General features: G+C 38.8%; 2 protein-coding genes across 2 annotated transcripts; both read right to left on the bottom strand.

Moving 5' to 3' along the window:
- Window positions 1-15: 15 nt before the first annotated feature.
- Window positions 16-4,127, bottom strand: bbs5 (Bardet-Biedl syndrome 5). Its single transcript, XM_058615451.1, has 12 exons — window positions 3,959-4,127; window positions 2,863-2,945; window positions 2,717-2,782; window positions 2,486-2,535; window positions 2,137-2,264; window positions 1,906-2,041; window positions 1,566-1,661; window positions 1,180-1,242; window positions 943-1,077; window positions 667-750; window positions 385-408; window positions 16-293 (listed from the first exon to the last, which is right to left on the bottom strand). Exons 1-12 carry the CDS (start codon window positions 4,018-4,020, stop codon window positions 192-194), a joined length of 1,029 nt encoding a protein of 342 aa, XP_058471434.1. The 5' UTR covers window positions 4,021-4,127; the 3' UTR covers window positions 16-191.
- Window positions 4,128-4,582: 455 nt separating this feature from the next.
- Window positions 4,583-20,745, bottom strand: col28a2a (collagen, type XXVIII, alpha 2a). Its single transcript, XM_058623028.1, has 36 exons — window positions 20,562-20,745; window positions 20,284-20,430; window positions 19,571-20,145; window positions 19,136-19,156; window positions 18,960-19,019; window positions 17,363-17,416; window positions 16,761-16,805; window positions 16,648-16,674; window positions 16,521-16,565; window positions 16,380-16,424; window positions 15,423-15,476; window positions 14,303-14,371; window positions 13,946-14,014; window positions 13,792-13,860; window positions 12,200-12,268; window positions 11,623-11,691; window positions 11,455-11,523; window positions 11,255-11,323; window positions 11,081-11,152; window positions 10,872-10,940; window positions 10,706-10,777; window positions 10,482-10,550; window positions 10,253-10,321; window positions 10,061-10,129; window positions 9,904-9,972; window positions 9,737-9,805; window positions 9,564-9,632; window positions 9,350-9,418; window positions 9,172-9,252; window positions 8,779-8,814; window positions 8,661-8,697; window positions 7,161-7,718; window positions 6,749-7,065; window positions 6,406-6,664; window positions 5,932-6,123; window positions 4,583-5,842 (listed from the first exon to the last, which is right to left on the bottom strand). The coding sequence occupies exons 2-36, from the start codon at window positions 20,417-20,419 to the stop codon at window positions 5,835-5,837; spliced, it is 3,729 nt and encodes a 1,242-aa protein (XP_058479011.1). The 5' UTR covers window positions 20,420-20,430; window positions 20,562-20,745; the 3' UTR covers window positions 4,583-5,834.
- Between the last annotated feature and the right edge of the window lie 240 nt (window positions 20,746-20,985).

The raw sequence follows: 20,985 nt of genomic DNA, 5'->3' as shown, positions 1-20,985 counted from the left end.
TCTATATTGTTTTAAATCCATTTATTTAAAAAAAAAAGTACAATAATATAAACTGTATTATACAGATGGGGAAAAAATAGACTTTGTACTAATTATGATATAATAAAACTTCCACATATGCAATATAATATTTTCTTAAGATTCAAAGAATCCTTTAAAGACAAGCTATAAATAAACATTATTATATAGTTTCAGCCCATGACTTCCCACAGACCGTTAAGTGTGAAGCCATCTTTTAGTTTTTCAACGGCCAGGCCCAGCTCCTCACAGAACACTGGTTCACGGTCTTGTTGCTTAAAACAAAAACAAAAAAAACAAGTTAGTTTCCCACATTCTTAAACAAACGTAATCATAAAACATAAGTTATTAGTTGTGAGAACGTACCTTGTTGCCATCAGCAAAGTAGGCCTGAAAGCAAGGACAGAAAAAACAAAAAGCAATGAGCACATTAAATCAAAACAGACAAGAGGAGTCACCGTCTGTGATAACAGGTTATTGTTGACTGATGAGCACCACTCCACACAAACATGAGCACTAGGCAACCACATACATTCATGTTTGTTTCATGATGCTAAGGGGCTTTAGCCAACAAGCTATTCTGAGAGTCAGAAAACTGAACCTCTGACTCCCCCGAGGAGAGTCATGGAGGCCAACAGCCACACTCACAGTGAACGCATCAGTCTGCTCATCAGGCTCAATTTCCACATCATCCGGAGGTTGTTCCACTGTGAGTTCCTCCAGGGGTTGGGGCTGTTATCATTGTTAGGACAAAACAGTGTTATGACAACAAGATCAGTCAGCCACAAAGAAGCATTTAAGATGTTTGATGGGAATTTGAGGTGAAAGAAGTCGGTTGTTTAAATGACACATCTTTTAATGATGTGGTTCGTTTACAGTTGTAATAAAGATGTGTTCAGGGTCACTCAATGACAATATTCTTACCTTTTCTTCCATTTCATAGTCCACTCCAAAGACAGGGTTAGCGGAGTACACCTTATGCAATGAGTTGATTTCCTTAAGGGCGTCCTGGAGCTTATCCACAGGGTCAATCTTAAATCCAAGCACATAGCCACCGCTCTAAAGCCAAAAACAAACATGTTTGTATATTACACAAAAGGAAAGAACAGATCAGAAGGAAACGCCATATATTACAATGAGCTGAGATTAATGACGGATTACCTGACGTGAACTCTCTATCACCAAAGCCAAGCCAAACTTTGAGTCTCGTATTCTGATTGACCACTTTGTGGGAGAAAGAAAGAAAAAACATTACATATACTGTTAAAAACCTTCTGCAGCAGAAAGATGATTAGTTGCAGCTGATGACCACTTCTGTTTTAAAGTCTTCCACCTATTGTCATCTGTTGTGACACATGGTGTATGCGTTTGATATGGTAGCCACATATTTTAGAGACAGTCCATTACAGTATCTCTCTTTGTCTAATTTGTAAAGACAGTTTCAAAACACGTGTACCATTTGACAAGGAAGCAGCAAGGTAGTAAAGGCTAATATATTTGTAAACTTTTAAGGATTGGATCTTTTTATTTTTGTGATTTGTACTTACAATCTGGAGGTAGGGAATGCTGACATTGAAGCTCTCGTTCATATTGGCATGCCACACAATACGGACATTTGTAATAAAGAAGGTCCCAAGATTACCCTGAAAGAAGCACAAACAACCACGGTCTCAGTGTCAGCATTATTGAAATATTAAGTTTCTCGTTGTGTAAACTACTTATTACCAATTATGACGTTAAATTAACAACAGCCTGACTGCATTACTTCTTACTTCACAATACAATCCAATACAATGACAATTGAAAAGTACACACAGTAAGATCCTTTTGTTAAACCATGTAAATGTAGATTTAATTTGTATGTATAGATGACAAAAAACTCAGTACCTGATCACTGGATAAATTCCAAACTCCATTAATTTTATCATACACTTGCTCCCGAGGCAAAAGTCTCAGCTGCTTATTTTGAATGAGAGCAGCGCGCAGCTTCAGGTCCCTGTACATTTTAGAGGTCTCATAGGCTCTGCAACAAAAAACAGATTAAGGCACTGAGCAGGTCATACAATTTATTCAAAAATACAATCAGAGAACTGAAAATTCCTCCGAGCGTCGCCTTACCTGTGTACAGCGATGACGGAGGTAAAGAGACGTGGACTTCCTGGAACCACATTTGTAAAAATGAACTCAAATCGAGTGTTGTTGGACTTTGTTAAGATGTAGAGTGCTTCAGTTTGACCTCTCAGTTTCTGGAGAAGAGGATTAGAATTTTAATTAGTTTTTAGTTGCATGTAAAATTCATGTTTAATTCACTACAACTTGAAAAAAGTCACCTTTTTATGATTGTGACCTTTTCCATTTAATAATTGCTTATAATATGTCAAGTAAATCAGTAAATAAAGTATAAAAAGGTATGAGCTTGAAACAATAATATCCCAATAAAATATCAAAATAAAAAAGGTTTACTTACTGAGTTAGCTGTCCTTGTTGTGATGTTAATGACCGAGTTGTAACCAACCGCTGAAAACAAATAACATAAAAGTACATGGGTTATATTTTTCATAATTAATACTTCTTGTTCTGACAAACTAACTGAGTGATTTGATGCTATGCATTTCCAAAAGAGGGCAGAAATATTCAGCTGAGCATGACTCAAAAAAACAACAACCAGAAAAAGATTTATCACTACAGGTTTACTCACACAAATTGACTCTTGGCAGGGCCAGAGAGTGCCAAATGATCCTCAGGTTTGTTACTAATAGGCGTCCTGCAAGAAAAAGACATTATCAGTTCTTACTGACCAACAACACAAAATCCAAAGACGTCACGGATCTCCCAGATATATACCTCGGTCTCCGTTGTTTCCTTTTGTGTCCTCTATGGAGTCCAGACAGTCTATGAGCACCTCTCCTGCGCGGGTTTTCATCTGCCTGTGAACAGCAACACAATGATACATTCATCAGTAAGATTAGCCACAGCCACAACACTAGTTTAATGAAAAAAAGGTATAATAATATTAAATAAAAAATAATCCTTGGCATAAATCACAATTGACATAAATAAAACAAAAACACACATTATACAAGTAATGGACATGGTTTTAGTGTGAAAGGTGTTCAAGAAGTCAACATAGATGTTGCATTTCATCTGTAGATGATCTTGTGATGTAACAGCTCTATAGCGCCAACCTGAGGGCAGTTTCATATGTAAATCCCAGCTGCTTCTGCTCTCTTCTAATGATTTTACGACCCATATTTATGATTCTGGACAATCTACTTTTGAAAACCATACCACATACACAAACTGAAATTTAAAACACTTTCAACAAGGCTTTTGTTGAAGTCTTGATTTGCAAGTAACGCCAGCCTTTTTATCTGTAGTACCATTCTCAGCCACGTGAAGGAGCTAGTTAATTTTTCAATACAGTAAAAATATAAGAAATGTGTGAGGTCAAATTCACATTTACAATGCCTTTATGAACAATTTGATATCCGGTTACACCTATATATGAATTAGCTCGGTCTAATGTATTGCGTATTGTGTGTATGTTTTCAGTAAATAACATTATTCAGATAATTACAGGTGATGTACACATATATATGTCTTGGAAATTGTTCGTTCAAAGACCCAACATAATACAAATTGTAACAGAAACGGCTGTAAAAAAAACAGTTGTGCACAAGTTTGTTATGATTTACACATATACATTTGTTCGTGTATCATCTTTAAAATAAGTTTGTGTCCTTATATAAACGGTTTGGGCCACACTGCGCCAAGACAATGATACTGTTATCATAGCAACCACCTGTAATACGTTTTTCCCGACGACAGTCATTAGGAAAAGCTCACAGCCAGTCGTTAGCATCAGACTATATAGCGTAGCTGAGCTAATTAGCCCCTACTCTTGTGAATTGATTCCTAACTAAATTCGCCGTTAACTCACTGTGCTGTTATGTCGAACCGTACGTCTCTGTCTTCCCAGAGAGCATCTAAAACAGATGACATGGCTGCAGGTTATCACTCTCACGGGTGAGTTTTAATACAGTTACATGTATTCACTCGCTAAATATCCACCAGGTCAGCTAATCGGCTAATGTGTAGAAGCCCGTCGAGCGTCATAATCACTGTAGCAACAGACGGCAAGCCAGAGGGACAAAATGTGTTGGCACTCATACTCGCATGTGTTGGATTTTTTTGTTGTTGTTGGGAATGTTGTCTGACTCCTTAATTGAACATTTATCTCAGATATATATGATTTGACATTTGCTATAAGCCTCATCTGCCTAAGTCAAACGTGCTATGAAAACAATTATCAGATGTTTTATCATTCTCGTCAGGACTAGATGAATTTGTTGCAAATGATTAAATCAAATAGGTTTCCTAATTATAGTTTTAGTAATAATATTTCAAGGTTTTCTCTATATTAACATTTCTTTTTGCTACAAATGTATTAATAATGACAGTACTTAAAAAAACTAATCTAAAACTAAAGACCTAGAAAACATTTATGCCACTAAGCGACTGTCCTCTGTTACTTCACTTTACAAACACATACAATATATCCAACCAGTATTACTTTATGTTTTATTATAACCAAACATTATTCTGATGTACACACATGCAGCCTGACGGCCCTTTAACGATCCAGTGTAAGAATGAAGGCCGGGGTCATCACCTTCCACAGAGTACATTCACATTTCTGCATGCACACTCAAGCCTGTGGTTCTGTTCATACTTAATAAAGGTCTGCATCAGTCGACCGTTCTACACAAGTATTCTCAATCTCAAATTCAGTAACAGTAGCGACAAGTTCTAACTAGGAAATCATTTTCATTTGTCCTTCCTTGTACATGTTTTGGTACCGATGGAATTTCTATCATCTTCATTGTCTTTTGTGCACAAATTGGACTGGAAAATGTTATGAATCAGGAAGCATGCTTACAGTCTGTGCGTAATCCAGGAGAAATGGGGGGATGACTAAATTTATGCAGGTCCGATACAATTTTGGATTGCAAAAAATAGTAAATCCTACATTCACCCCTCACTTTCCCAGTGTGTGAGTGAGGGCTTTAGGAAACTACGGTGGCCTTCGCATACTTCGCAGATTGAGGTTCTTGTCATAATCTTCAGCTTCAAAGCAGTGGCTGGTTAGTGTGTTCAAGCTGCTGTAGAAACATGGCAGTGCAAGATGACGGCCTCTATTAACCAAGACCTTTGCTAAAGGATATATAAAAGGCGTATTCTGAGGCTTTTTATTTTAAAGTAATCTTTATACTTGTACAAAAATACTGATAGTAGTTTGCTCAATTTTTGCCAATAAACCCTCCCAGGTGTTATACAATGGACCTTAAATTGATTGTTTGCAGAATGCTTCAGTCTTCATAAAAAAAGGAAATGACGCAGACACAGACAGCTGCCAGATATAACATGAATGGAAACAAAGTAACAAAAACAAAAACAACAGGGAGACAAAAATACTCAGAGCATATTTCAGAAATGAATTTAAACACAATGTGAACAAATGTTACACATTTGCTGTCTCAATGGGAATATATTCAGTGTGTATGAAAAGCTTATGGATCAAATATGTACAGTAAATTGTCTATAGATCAATTTTTAACAGTAGTAAATTCCCTGAAGTTGTTACTTTTAACCTCAAGTGCAGTACTATTTCTTTGAGGAAAATAGTCTGGATTAAAACGTGTCATGATTTTTTTTCTAAAAGTCCACAAAATGTCCTGAACACAAGTGACAGAATGCATCACATTGGAAAAAAATGCAGAATGTAGAATAGAAATAGATGTTCCACCTCTTCTATTTCACCCAGCTGGAGATAAAAAAAAAAGAAGAATCAGTAAACAAATAAGAACAATAAGACAAAATGTTATTTTCTGTGAAGAATTTTTAAAAAGTCACCTGTTCTTAATAGAACACAAGCCTTCTTGCACTCGTCTTCTGTTTCAAATCGGTTGTCATTTCCACCACAGCTTCCATACCAAAACTGTGCACAGGAATTTGCCTGCTTGTCATAGTACCAGCGGATATTGTAGTCTCGGCAGAGGCCTTGGTCCAGGGTGAGGTCACAGCGGGGCTCAAGAAGAACGGATTCTGAAGGAGAAATGGTGTGTGAGATATATACCTTTCTCAAAGAATATTTATATTCATATTTAGCATTGTGCTGCATTGATGCAGCCTCACACGATGGTTCTGTAATAAAGCATCCTGCCATAAAATTATAATGTCCATTAGAATTCCATTCAATTTTATGGTAATTTTGGAGGTTGCCATTTATGCTGCTGTAGAATGTTGCGACATCAGTAACTAACAACATAACTGATGCCTTTAAATGAATCTTAAAAAGAATCAACAGTGTGGTATTTCAGCACTAACCTTCAGACAGGACTTTAGTCACCACTGCTGGCTGCAACCGATTAGAGTTAAATGATGAAACTGCACCCAGTATTGATGACGATGTAGCCGACGTGGATGAAGATGATGAAGAGGAAGACGGTACGACTGTCTTATTGGAGACGGAGCTTTCTCTCTCAGGCAATAATATTTTTGTTTTGTTAACGACAGCCAGGATGCCACCGCCACGCATGTGGACTCTGATGTCTAAATCCTCACCTTCGTCATCTTCTTCCACATCCTAGAGTAAGACAAGATCAAAAATCTTTGAACCATCAGAACAAATAAAACAAACAACAAACACAGAAATGTTTTAAGCAAAGACCTGAATTGGTAGAGTATCAGCACTGATAGGCAGTGTGAAAGTGTCTCCACGGCCTCGGCTGTTGGTGCGTCTCTGAAGTTGAATCTCCTCCTGATAATCGTGATTGATTCTGGTGTTCACGTGTCCATTTTTTTCATAGACATAACCATTTTCACTATTGCCATTATATCCATTGGTGTTCTTGCCATGTCCATTGTTTCCATTAATACCATGACCGTGCCCATTATGGCCATTCCAGTGTCCATTAGTGAGGTGATTGTAAAATATTGCACCATTTTCATCCTCGCAGAACTGATTGATGAGCTGAGACTCCAGTGCTGTCGAAAATAAAGAAAAAAAGTGATCAGCTCATTTTTATCACTTTAAAGTATGTATATTTCAGTATAAGACATTTAGATCAACTGATTATCACCTGGTAGTGTGTTGAAGTCATCAATAAGGTACATGTGTTCACTGTCAGGCTCAGAGGCAATGAGGTTAAGCTCTTGCAGGAACTCGGTCTGCGTAGGATCAGACGAATTGACAATGCCCAGGGCGTACATCTCGATGTTGGCAGCGTGAGCCTCCCTCACAGCGATGTCGAGCTTGACAGGCTCCCGCTTGTCAGTCTGACCATCGGTGATGACGATGGCGACTTTTCTGACCCCGGGCCGAGCACTGTAGAAAGCCTCCTGGGTGGCTTTCCTGATGGCGGTGCCGGTGTAGGTGCCCTCACCCATGTAAAGTATTTTTCTGACTGCCTGCTTGACATCCTGCTTGTTGAAATAGCGAGCCAAGTTGAACTCTAAATGGACGTCCAGACTGTAGAGGACCAGTCCGATTCGAGTGGCATTTCGACCGACTGTGGTCCGGTCCACCAGCCGCGAGACAAAGTCTTTGATGATTTCAAAGTTTTCGGGGCCAACACTCTCTGAGCTGTCGATGACAAACACAAGTTCCATGGGCCTTTCCTTGCACTTGATGCCACATCCTGAAAACACAAGTGTACATGAGTATAACAAGCATTTTTGTAAAAACTGAACTCACATTCTGTAAGGATGTGTTCATACAGGCACAGGATGCTTTAAGCTAAATGTTGTTCGCATGTTCACATGCTTACAATGAGGTCATTTAGCATTTTATGTTATGCTTAATATTGGTGGACATACATCAAGTAGTTAATGGTGAGACTGCAGAAAGCCACAAATGGAGAACACTCACCCGTCCCTTTACCAAACACATCAGACTACAGTCGCCTTCACATCCAAGAAAGGATGTAAATACTCTTTCATAACTCTCTTCACTCTCCCACCCTCTCATTTGTATGAATCAGACTAGTGCTACAACTATCGATTATTTTTATAATCGATTAATCTGTCAATCACTTTCTCGACTAATCGAGTACTCATTTGGTCCGTAAAATGTCAGAAAATGTTAAAAAAAATGGATCAGTCACTAAACTTGGTAATGATTATGTTCTCAAATGTCTTGTTTTGTCCACCAACCAGAATGCTTCAGCTTTACTGATTTCTCAGACCGATGATCAAAATAGTTGACGATTAATTTAGTTCTTGATTAATAATTGATTAATTGAATAATCGTTGCAGCACTACAGGTTTATGTGGGCAGAGCTGTTGTTTTTCATTTGTGTAGTAAGCCTCTGCTTCAAAATAACAAAACACCCGCAACTCACAAGATTACAGCCTCTATAAAGCAAGACCCTCGCCTACAGTACATGCTGTATAAAAGGCTTACACTTATTCAAACATCCTTATAGGTAGTGTATTCAATTTCTACCAATAAACCTTTCTAAATGTTACACACAGGACCTTTAAGACATTTTAGTGTGGTCTTAAACTGCTCTGTCTTTTCTTAAAAGGAAAGACAGAGCAGCATATGACTAAATCAGTTGACGTTTAACGAAAGCTCTTACCACAGATTTCTTTGATCATCTTAATAACGTCCTCTCTCTGAAAATGACATGTTTACATTAGTATAAAATCACACTCCTTTAAATGTTCAAACATCATGACTAGAACTAACTAACTTACTGTGAGGCCTGGTTCTCCTTTAGTTCCTGGTCTCCCCTTAAAGATTTAAGAAAATGATCACTCTTTGTGTGTAGGGTTAGGGTAAGATTATGCACTTCTGTCTCAGTCTAAAATGATAGTCATAGTAATTTAATTCTTTATTGCAGACTCACAGGAGTTCCATAGAATAAAATAAAATGTTTTAAAATTACCATAATTAGGTAATGAAGACGATGGTTGTGATTGTAATAGTGAAAATGTATAATTACTGTATGAAACAACAAAGCAACATTTATGAATAATGACTATAATTAATGCAGTTAGCAAGGTAATAAAAACTACAGCACATAAATCTGACATTGCAGGTTTATTACTGATGTGAGGATGTGGATGATAACATATTTTTTTACTTACTCCTTCACCAGTAAGTCCATGATCTCCCAGGTCTCCTTTTGATCCTTTCGTTCCTCTCTCTCCCTGTGATCCACGATCGCCCTGTAACAAGGAAAAAAGAGTGTCACCAGGTGTTTAGAAACCAGTGAATCACACATCAGTAATATATTTATTTGAAAGTTCATTTTCATTGTCTCACCTTAGGGCCTGAAAGTCCATGTCCTTGAGGCCCTCTAGGCCCGGTCATACCTTGAGATCCAGAGTCTCCCTGAAAATAGACTTTGCTTTAGATCATAAATTGTTGTTACGATTTGTCCCACAGCAAGTTCAAATACATGTGAATGAATTCTGATTAGGAACAATGTGGCAAAAGTGTTGCAAAAGCAGCATTTCCACAAAATGGGGACATTTACCTTTGGGCCTTGAATACCTTCTCCTGGAGGACCAGTTGGTCCAGAAGGTCCTGGTCGCCCGACATTACCCTTTGAACAAATGTCAATTAGTTAAATTTATTAGTGATTAAGATATTACTATTCATTGTATTTCAAAATCAATCTATGTGGTAATGTTCGAAAAATGTTCTTACTGGTGGTCCTTGTATGCCTTCTCCAGTTGGTCCGGGCAGACCTGGCAATCCTCTAAAGCCAATGTCACCCTGGAACAAACAGGTTATCACCAAAGGACTATGAGAAACACTTTGCAAAAACATACACAACCACACAAATAAACTAGCAAACAGCTAAAAGAAAAAACCTTGGGGCCGGGGATTCCTATTCCTTCAGGGCCTGGTTCTCCCGACAAGCCTGGTAAGCCCGGAGGACCCTGAAAGTAATGCGTAAATGAATTCATACGCCACCTTCCACATGATCTTATTTAAAGGATATAATTTTTTTTAGTTGGTTATACAAACCACAGGGCCAGGACTGTCTTCTCCTTTTTGACCATGTGGACCCGGTAAACCTGGTTGACCACGATCGCCCTGGTTTAACAAAATGTATTGATGATAACCGTCAACATGATATGCCTCGTGTATACATAAAATGTACATATATTTTACAGTTTTAAAAACACAGAGTATTTGTTTTTATTTGTCAGCATTTACCTTTGGACCAGGTAGTCCGTGGCCTGTTTCCCCAACAAGACCAGGAGGCCCAGAGGGACCCACATCACCCTGGACAGGAAAGACAGGAAAGTGAATTCACAGTCCTTAGTACAGTATAGCAATGGTGTTTTGTTACAACACATTGCATCTAACACAATCTGACAGTTTTTATGGCTTTGTGCACCTAGTCTACCTGCCAAAATAGATAATTGTTTTATATTATTTTTACCTTAGGACCTGTAATAGACCGTCCTGTTGGCCCCGGCATGCCTTGATGCCCTGGTATCCCACGTTCTCCCTAACAAGAGAGAATTGACAAGAGACTTATTTTCACAGTTCTACAGCTGTCAAGAACCTAACGAGAACTATGGCTCTATTGTGACTTATTAAGTAAACTGGAAAGCATCCAGGAACAGGGTCTGTTTCTAATTCTAAATTATTATTTACTCTTACCTTTGGACCTGAGGGTCCTGAAATCCCTGGAGGCCCATGTAACCCACGGATGCCCCTTATCCCTTGGTCACCCTGAGCAGACGCACAGTCACAAATCATCAGTTAGACAGTTAAAAAAACATAAACTCCATAAAGATACAGTAAATGGTATATTCTAAAAGGATACCTTCTCCCCTTGAACGCCAATTCCTGGTTGTCCGTCAGGACCTCTTGAACCAGATAAACCAGGCTCACCCTAAAGAGAGGAAAGACAGATGAGATATAGAAAGCTGTGACAAAGAGTTCTGGAAATAATAAATGTAAGTCTCTGGACAAAGTGAATTAAGGCATAGAATGGAACAAAAATGTCCACAGAATCGTCATAATGTACTGTACCTTCTGCCCTGGAGCTCCATCCTCTCCTGGAAGACCAGGCAGCCCCCCCAAACCACCTGCTCCATGCTCTCCCTATAACATTACAATAGATGTTGATGGATTTAATACAAGAGCACTAATAATACAGACCACTATTTAACTGACTTGTTCAGTTCAAGCGACAGGTTGGATTACCTTTGCGCCAGGCTCACCGAGGCCTCTCTCTCCTGGAGCTCCCTGCTCTCCTGGTAAACCTTGGTCTCCCTATAAATATAAATTGCAAAAGAACAAAAGTCATTATAAATGAGATCTTAATGCAATGACTATGTCAGCTCTGTCTGACCTACACACCTACTTTATGTTGAATCTTTTAATTTAACAGGTGTTTAACAAACCTTATGTCCAGGTAAACCCTCTCCTGGAACTCCCCTGACCCCTGGTGGACCTCTTGGACCTTCAACCCCCTGTGTAATAGTAAACATGACAGTCTTTCACTGCAGGAGGTATTGCAATTATGGATTATCATGACAGAGAAAACATTTAGTCAACAATATTCTGCTGACCTTTTCTCCCTGTATGCCCACTCCCGGTAGTCCAGTTGGACCTGAAAGGCCTGGAGGCCCCAAATCTCCCTGAAGGTAAAATAACATGAACAGGTCAATACAAGTATGTTTCCTACTGTACGTATTTAGTAGTTAACATCAAGATCTTCAAGCGACACCAAAGCCACCGGTGTAGTGATAATCTCCAGTTGCTAAAGACCCGTAATTTTTTATACATTAGTACTTTACTGATTAGTAGAATAGTGATGTTTCCCATCTTTCCCAATTCACCTGACCGTCACCTCATTATCACTTACTTACATATATACATATAAGTATATATATATATACATATATATATATATATATATATATATATATATATATATGTATATATACATATATATATGTATACACTGGTGAGCCACAGTGTTCTGACCATCCACATGAACCAAATACATATTTAATGTAGGGCTCTACTCCGCCATCATGGGTGAGTGTTTTAAGGAGCCTGTAGATATTTTGGTTGATTTATGGATTACATAAGTCCCCATATTGTGTACATGCTGCAATGAATTGCAATAGATTTATGACTTACCCTTTCTCCTTTGATTCCGGCACCCTGCTGTCCCCTCGGCCCCCTCGGCCCATGGAGCCCCCGATCTCCCTGTGAGGTCATGTATGTCAGTTATATCACAACCACTTGAGACTGAGTCACAGCCAAATCTGCATTGTTCTCAGTCAAAACACTATGGAAAAGGAGCATGTTTGCTCCTGTTCGCTTCTTGTGAATGATGCAGAATGATGTAATGCTCAAGGAATGACACCGTTTTTCTACGTCCTTCATTTTACTGTGAATAAGAGGTGCTGATGGGAGCAGTTTGAGCCACGAGCAACATACAAGTGTCATGAAATGCAAACATACAGACCTTTGAGCTAGAGAGTGAGTGAGTGGAGTTGAGACAGCTTGATCACCTCTGACAGATCCCCTTTTACAAGAGGTAGAAATAAACCTTACGACAGTCAGGAAGTCTGGCACAGGTTGAACAGATGTGTACTTGCTGGAGGACATTTTCACTGTGCTCATTTTGCAGGCGCTTCCTTCAACCAATAAAAGTGTACGAAGATTTTCTTCGACAACCACATAATTATGCTCCCATTGTCAGATTTACTCTCATGCTCTGTCATAACCTGCAGTAAAAAAATGACAGGGAAGTAACAAAATGTACTTAACTGTTACTTAGGTTTATAATCTTAATTCAGTGTGGTTGCATTTCTGCTGTCAACAATGATCCCTATGTATAGTTTATACTGTGAGCCATGTCCTATTGACCCGAGTGTTCCTTGTCATGTGCAGCACCTTGGTTGAATCCGACCTATCTCCCTTTGAGTGAGAGAGTAAGCAGTAATGCTTGAATGAACACCTGAACTCAGTCAGTGAGTTGGAACAGAGTGAGATCTGGTTTTGACAGATGCAGGCCATGAACTCCTGAATGCTTCTGTTCCGTACAACAAAACTAAAATATACTGTCTGAAAACGTCAGACCGTGACTGTGATGTCTCTGGATACTTTAAGGATATAGTAGCTGCTTCTTGGTGTATTTATGGAAGTGGGTTTTGATCTTTTTTTGTAAACTAAGCAGCTATGTGCAATCATAACGTTAAGAAAAAAACATGGATCATTAAGTAGCAAAAGAGACTCTCGCATATTGTCTAAACTTGCAAGTATGATTTTATTGTTGCAACGTTTTGGTCCTAGACTCATGGCTCAACAAAATAAACCTAAAGATAAGCAGCCAAGGACAAAAATAAAGCATGTATTCACTTCTATTTTGGGACATTTGTCACCGCTCTTTTGTAGTTTTCCTTTTCCTTTCAAGTTCTAGTTCACTTATACTGATTTCTTTAGGCTACAGCTGCATTTCCAGAAGGTTCTTTATAACTTACAAAGCCCTGATTTAACCCACTAACTGTGGGTTAGATGTCTCACTGAAGGGCCCTCTCACAGAATCATCATTGCAGATGATCGATGGGTCTTTGATTGCTCTATGCTTCTTTCAAGACTATCATTTGTCTCTTGCTGGTCTACCCCATAGAGCATCTAAGTGAAGTAATGTGGCATGTTCTATCTTTGATGAAGATAATGATACTGTTTTGATTTTTTGTCTGATGACAGGTTTCAAATAATACCTTCGGTCCAGGTAATCCTTCACCGTGAGGTCCTTTTTCCCCTTGAACACCTTGTGGTCCTTGAGGTCCCTGTGACCAAAATCAAAGTACAATAAGTTACCCACACACACAATATGTACATAACAGGCACAAAAACAGTTGCTTATGAACTTACAGGAGGTCCTGTTTCACCTATTCCTAGAGGACCAGGAGGACCTGGTCTTCCCTGGAACCCCATGTCACCCTGCAGATTGATAAAGTGACTTTGTTTAATATCTGCAAACCCACATTTATGACATCACAACCAGTACAATAAATTATTTACAACGTGATGGTTTATTCTTACTTATTCTTATAGTTTTAACTTTGTAATTTTCAAAAAAAAATTGCTGCTATAAGATTCGTTTTCTGCTATAACATTCGTTACCTTTGTACACTGGAGCGCTGTGACGAAAGAATTTCCCGCAAGGGATTAATAAAGTATATTCTATTCTATTCTATTCTATTCTATTCTATCTATTACATTACTTACTTTTGGTCCAGAAAGGCCAACACCAGTTTCCCCCTGAATTCCTGGAGGACCAGATGGGCCACGTTCACCCTGTAAACACAAAATGTATAATATGTGTTTACAAAACCTGCATAAACCATCTAATTCTAATGTAAAATGGATGAGAAAAGACACTGCAGTACATAACATAATAGTAAAAGCTTCTGTCAACCTCTCTTTTTAGGGATATCTTTTAAAGATCGTCTCTTCTTACTCTCAGCCATAGTCCTTCATCTCAACCAAGAAAGTCACTCTATTACTGACAGTACTGACATTACTGGCTGTCTATCACAATCCAGATGTAACCTTTTGTATCACTTTTAACTGAATTTTATATCATTTGATTGCAAACTTCAGCATAAGGATCTACAGTCCATATAACTAAGAAAGTGGAGTATCTAGTGCTGTAGAGCATATTCTGCCATTGTACAGATATAATGTCCATTTCTGATGAACACATAAACAACTGTACATTAAGAGAGTAAAGCTCACCACCCCCCAAAATAATTTTTGAAGCAATACAGGACCTGAAAGAAAGTTCTGTATCCTGTATGACTTAAATGGTTTATTCCTTGTCCCTCAGTTTCCCACCAACTTTCAAGAAAATCTGTTAAGTCATTTTTGACAAAAAAAAGCACTGAAACATATCCTTTTTAGGCGGAGGTAATACAAATGAGTTACCCTTTAACAGAGACCACCAAGCATGGTGTTATTCTTTGCAAATACCACCTACATGTTCTCACATGGCAAGGCACTGAACATAAATTGACTAGCCATGTATGTCATTAACTGCACGGTGTTAGGAGAAGCTGACAATGCTGAAGGCAATTTCTAGTCTGTATTTAGAAACAGGTTACAGACAATAAGGGGAACATATAATGACACCTTTTTTGCTCACTGGTGTATCCCTATATTGGTGGATAACAGTAATGATAGTGGGGTCTTTGGCTCAATGCCAAATGTTGACACTGTAGTCTCTGTGCTCAAGACTGGGGATTCAAACCCCCTCAGCCGCTTGTTTAAACCACTCATAAAAAGAAATGTAAATGTCAGAGCAGATGTGCTTGAGGAAGTGAGTGAGAGTTGTCCAGGAGGGGCTGACCTGCTTTCCCTGAGGACCCTCTGGTCCAAAGTCTCCATGTGGTCCTGGTAAACCCTGGGCAGAGAAACAACAGTCAGCAGTTAGATGTGTGTACTTGTGTATATCTTTCAGGACCAAACAACTGATAATTTTTTTGCACATTCAAAGGATTATGGATTTAGATCTGGTTAGGATTAAGGTAAGAATTAAGGGTTTAGGCATTTATCTGTGATGGTAAGGAAGGGTAGGCTAGGGAATGCATTATGTCTATGAGTGTCCTCACTAGGTCAGGTGTACAAAAACATGTGTGTGCGCGCATGTGCATTCGTATACCACCATGTTCGAACAAAAATGTTTAGAAAGTAGTAAAATTATCAACTTTTAAAGGTCCAGTGTGTAATAATTAGTGACATCTAATGGCGGACTGCGGTATAACAAACAGAAGCAACGTGTCTGGGAACTATGGTGGCCTACGCATACCAGAAAGCATGTTTTTTGTGTTGCTAGCTTTTGCTTCGTGAATGAAAATATCTACACGTCTGCACTTTCTGGCTGTTTTGTCCATCTAGGCTGCTATAGAAACCATAGAGTGATTATATAACTATACAATACTATACTATATATGTAACTATTGGACGATACTAGCTGCCAGTCACACTAGTGTCCACTTACATGTGCTGCGCTCTCTACTGATATTACAGCTTATTTATAGAAAAGAGACTATATCCTGTATCCAACTTAATGATCACTTTTTTTTACTATCATTATGAAACAGTGAATGTTACACACTAAAAGTGATTTATCTATTTGATCTCCTTTGCTAGACATCTCTATGGTGGTAAATAACAATAACGATGGTGAGGACCTAACTTTCATACAGGGTAATTTCAACAGCTGATTGGTCCACAGCAATGACAGATTCAAAAGTAATAAACTCTACAGATAACAAACTGGATGAAGACATGGATTATTACTAACCTGCAGGCCTCTAAGTCCTCTTGCACCAATTGGACCCTCGAGACCCTGGAGCACATCACAAAAGGGAAAAGAAAGTCTATACTATCAAAAACTAAAAACATGAGGTTCTGTAGATGAGTAGTGTCAACAGTGCAGTCTTACCCTGTCCCCTTTGATTCCTGGAGTGCCACACTCACCCCTCTCCCCCTGTGTAGAAATCACAAGTGCAACATTAAGTCAAATGCAAAATCAATTACTTGTCGTTATAATCTGAATCTGAATGGTATACCTTATCCCCCCTTTGACCCAGTTTTCCCTGCAAATGGAATGAATGATACATGTGTAAATAAAGGAATGTAACAAAAAACAAAGAAATATTTTGTAACAAAAAGATTAATTTACCTCAGTACCCTCTCGTCCGGGCAGTCCACTCAAACCTGCTTCACCCTGATATGACAGAATAATGTAGATTCATTATATCAATCAAAATCAATTTGTTCCAGTCATTGGAGAGACTTACAGTCAGATATTTTAGTTATGAAAAGGTTAGGAAGAAAAACAACAGTGAGGGGGAATTTCTTTTTAATTTCTTAACCACATTTTAATCTAAAAACAATTGTATTGTTTTTTTTATTGTTATGCTATGGACTGAAAAAAATAAGACACTTTATATATCTGTGTATAAGCCCATAAACAAATAATGAATGTCAATTCTACAAAGAGATTGTTTTGAATAAATAAGTTCAGAATAATGTACTGCAAAATATAGTATTAAAACTATACACAATTGACAGTATATTAATACAAACATCATTTTAAATATCCAAATAATTTAAACTACTGTTAACTATGCTTGATCGCTTTAATTTTTTATGTTTTAGGAGCCACAGATCCTGGATGACCCACAACTGAAACAACTGGATCACAGAAAGGATTACAAAATTCCTGAAAAGGCCTGTTAGTTAAAGAAATTATGGTCCACAAGTCTATCTAAAAAGACACACCTTTTGCCCTTTAAGCCCTGGGGCTCCATCATCTCCGGCGCGGCCTTTCTTCCCCTGGAGAATGAAACAAAATATTGGAATATACTCTGACCAGAGTGCACTGAAATCACTACTGACAACTACACAATTTCATGACCCGTAACCTGAAAATCAAAGGTTATTTGCTATGTTTTTGTTTGTAAAGTCAAAATGCAAGATTCTTTCTCTGGAAGCCCATTGTCTGAGAAAGACAAACAAGGACAAAATGTCTGAATGTGTCTTGTGCTTGTCGATTTACAGACGGGCTGGCTGTTGGGCATGAGGTGTCTTGTCCACAAACCCAGAGGTCATCTTGAGCTGCACCTGGATGGAGTGTGCCAGTTGAAGAAACCACTACTTTGTGACCATTAAACTAATGAGTCCAATTATGTGACACTCTTTGTCTTGGTGTAAAAATTTGAAGAATCTCTCTGTGGAGAAAGCACCTGGAGAATGACCACACAGCTGTCTGTCAGCAACACGATTATCTGCTCAGTCTCTGGAAAGCTTTATTTGACGGGTGCCGTCTGAGAAGGAGAGGGGATTGAATGGACATTTTTAGATGACTGAAAGTGCTTGTGAGTATATAAAAAGGCTGACATTGTCTTTGTATAGCATCAACCAACAATTATGTCCAACATCTGGCACCCACTCATTCCGTGACCCTGTCTCGCTAACCTGGTACTTGTTGTACCACCACCACTTGACTAGCTGAATCTTATGTTATAGCAAACTTAACAAGAAGTCAGATGTCTGTAGTTGCTCAGCTAAAAAAACCAGGAATTCTTTCCATTGCCCTGGTAACTGGTAGATTTAAAAATGTTCAGGATGAAAATAGGTCAAGTGAAGAACGAGTCATTCTTTCCTCAGAATTGTCCTCATTATGATGAATTAAGAGCACATATACTGAATGAAATGTTCTAGTGCACCGATGATGACAGAATGGAATGGGCTTTTAAGTTTAATGTCAGTTTGCAAATCCTAGAAACATCAGGATCTTCATACAACATCTTTATTTCACGTTTTTATTTGTTTTTGTTGTAATTTATGTTCTTCTCTGATTCACTGGTCTGTATTGCTATGGTGGGCATATTTTCTTTGCACGACACAAAATAAATGTACAGTATGTGAAATATTTAATTGTCAAAGGCCCAGATTTATAGGGACAAGAGCTTTAATGGTGTTGTCTCTGGTTTCCATGGGGGACATCTCATGTTACTTGAGAAATGCACAGTTAATAGCTGGGCACACGCAGTAGCAACAAACATACTGTATGGCTCAAGGAACAACAGTGTCTCTTCTTCTTTCCCTGTTGCCATAGGTTATGATTTTAGAATGTGTGTCTGGATCACCTTTACACTTAACTTTGCTTCTGCAAATGCCTGAAAGCAACACTGACAGAGAAAAGGCAAAAAATTATCCTTTAAAACTGCACTATTACCCCATCCAACATACCATACAGGATGATTTTAGATTTCTCTGTACCAGATTGTGAGAGATAATTTGCCCTGTCAATCCTCTCTGACACTTCAAGGAAAACCTTTTTTTTTTCGGTGGGTGTTTGAGGGTAACTACTTACCGCAGGTCCACTAGGTCCCCTCTCCCCTTTCTCGCAAGCACATCTCTGGGCCAGGGGGCACTTCAAGAAAAAGAGACATGTTTGCTAAGCTGTCATGAATGTAATCCTATATAGTCAAAGTGGGCACCTTCACTTAAATTGCACAGTATTGGATGTCAGATTAACTCAATACTTACTCCTTCATCGGCCAAGCTAGTCTGCAAAAAAAGAAAACAAAAACAAGATAAAGACAGGACCCTTCTCGGGTTATTTCAGTTGCAAAGAGATCATCAGTCATTCATTGTAGATTTGAATGTGAAAGGTATATCGTTTGTTAGTCTTTTCTAAGAGACAAATCTTGACCACTATTAAAGAAAATCCTAGAGGATAAACTAAGACAAAGTATACTTTTGTGTGTAAAGTGTATTGGAGAAAAGCTTCAATCCAGAACTGACACATACATGGTTTTTCTTTTGTTCCTCTACTGCATTGTCATCATTCCATCTCTACGTGAATACCTTAACAAGCCCGTGCATATATATGTCAACTCTGAATAGATACATCTTCGAAAGAAATACATCACTTTTCCACTTAACGCTTTCTGTTGAAAGACATGGTATTTTTTTACTTACAATCTTAGCCACAATTCTTTGGACTATGTCCTGCTCCTGTAAATTATGGACATAGTGGGAGGAGGGGGAGCTGGCGAGTAGACGCATCTGGGCTACATTGGCTGGATCGATGGCTGCCCAGGTGATGCCCAGAGTGAAGAACTTGATGCCCTGGTTTTTGGCATCAGCCACGGCAGAGAAAATGTCTGGATTCCTTGGGTGAGAAACACCATCTGTAAGCAGCACAGCCACTTTGATACTAGCAGGTCTGGACTCCTCCAGGTAGATCTTGGTCATGTTGGTGATAGCGTAGGTGGTGTAGGTGCCATGCCCAATGTAGACAATGGGAGCTATCTGAGTCTTGAAGTTCTCAGTGCCCCTCCAGTCTTTGAAGGTTTGCTCAACGATGACATGACTGCTATACTGCAGCAGAGCCACCCGGAAGCTCAAGCTGCGCCCATTTTGCAGCTGAACCCCTTGGAGTCTGTCCACCACGTTCATAGCAAACTGCTTCTCCTGCTCATGGTTGTCCTTTGCACTCTCAGAGCTGTCCAACAGGAAGGAGAGCTCCAAGCTACAATCCTCGTCTATGATGGCTATGTGCAGACAGGACAGAATGAAGAACTTTTTATTCCTGTTTCCGCCCATTTTAAAGGTTTTATATTTTATAGCATTCTGTATATTTGCACAATGGAAGTATTACATATTTCTCATTATTGAATTTATTCTCTTACCTTGTCCATCATGGATATTTGCAGCCAGAGGTTTGGCCCTGGATTTCTTGTAAGTTTTCCTCTCCTCATAAAAGTCTTGTGCCCAGACACTGGTCAGTGCTGTGACAAACAGCACTGATGTAAAGAAAGGGAGCATCCTTTACCAAACTGTGGAGAAATATAGCAACAGTGCAAACTTCAGTCAAGTTACTTTCCACAGCAGATTCTGCATCAATACAATAGTTTTCAGTAGTACTACAACAGGATATTTTGATTGCTGAAATTAATTTTAGACTTACATTACAGCCTCCCTTTGCTGTCACTTGGTTTCAGTGCAGCCCAAAATGTAGACTCAAAAAAAGAAAAGAAGGAATAGCAGAGGATCAGGGTGCACGATGGGCTCCAGTCAGTTCATTAATTGTGCAGCAGCTGCAGCAGTGTCAGTCATTCTGTGGGAGCAGACAGCGAGAGATCCTGAGGTGCTCACTCCTCCTTTATAAGGAGACACTGTCAGACCACATCCCATACAGCTTTGCCAGGACTCCAGCTCTGTCCTCAGGGCAGGGGAGGGCTGCAAGGAGTGAAGCAACATTGTCTGTTATTTACACATTTATTTTTATTCAATTTCTATATGAGCACTGCATAGAGATAATTTTGCAGACAAAACTAAGTTAGTAAGGCTTGTACAAAATGTGAACCTCAATACATTAACATTATTTAAAG

Source organism: Solea solea, chromosome 2 (genome assembly GCF_958295425.1).
Source record: "Solea solea chromosome 2, fSolSol10.1, whole genome shotgun sequence".
Taxonomy (NCBI): Eukaryota; Metazoa; Chordata; class Actinopteri; order Pleuronectiformes; family Soleidae; genus Solea; species Solea solea.
Note: the sequence above shows the minus strand (reverse complement) of the source record. Positions and strands in the feature narration are given on the sequence as shown.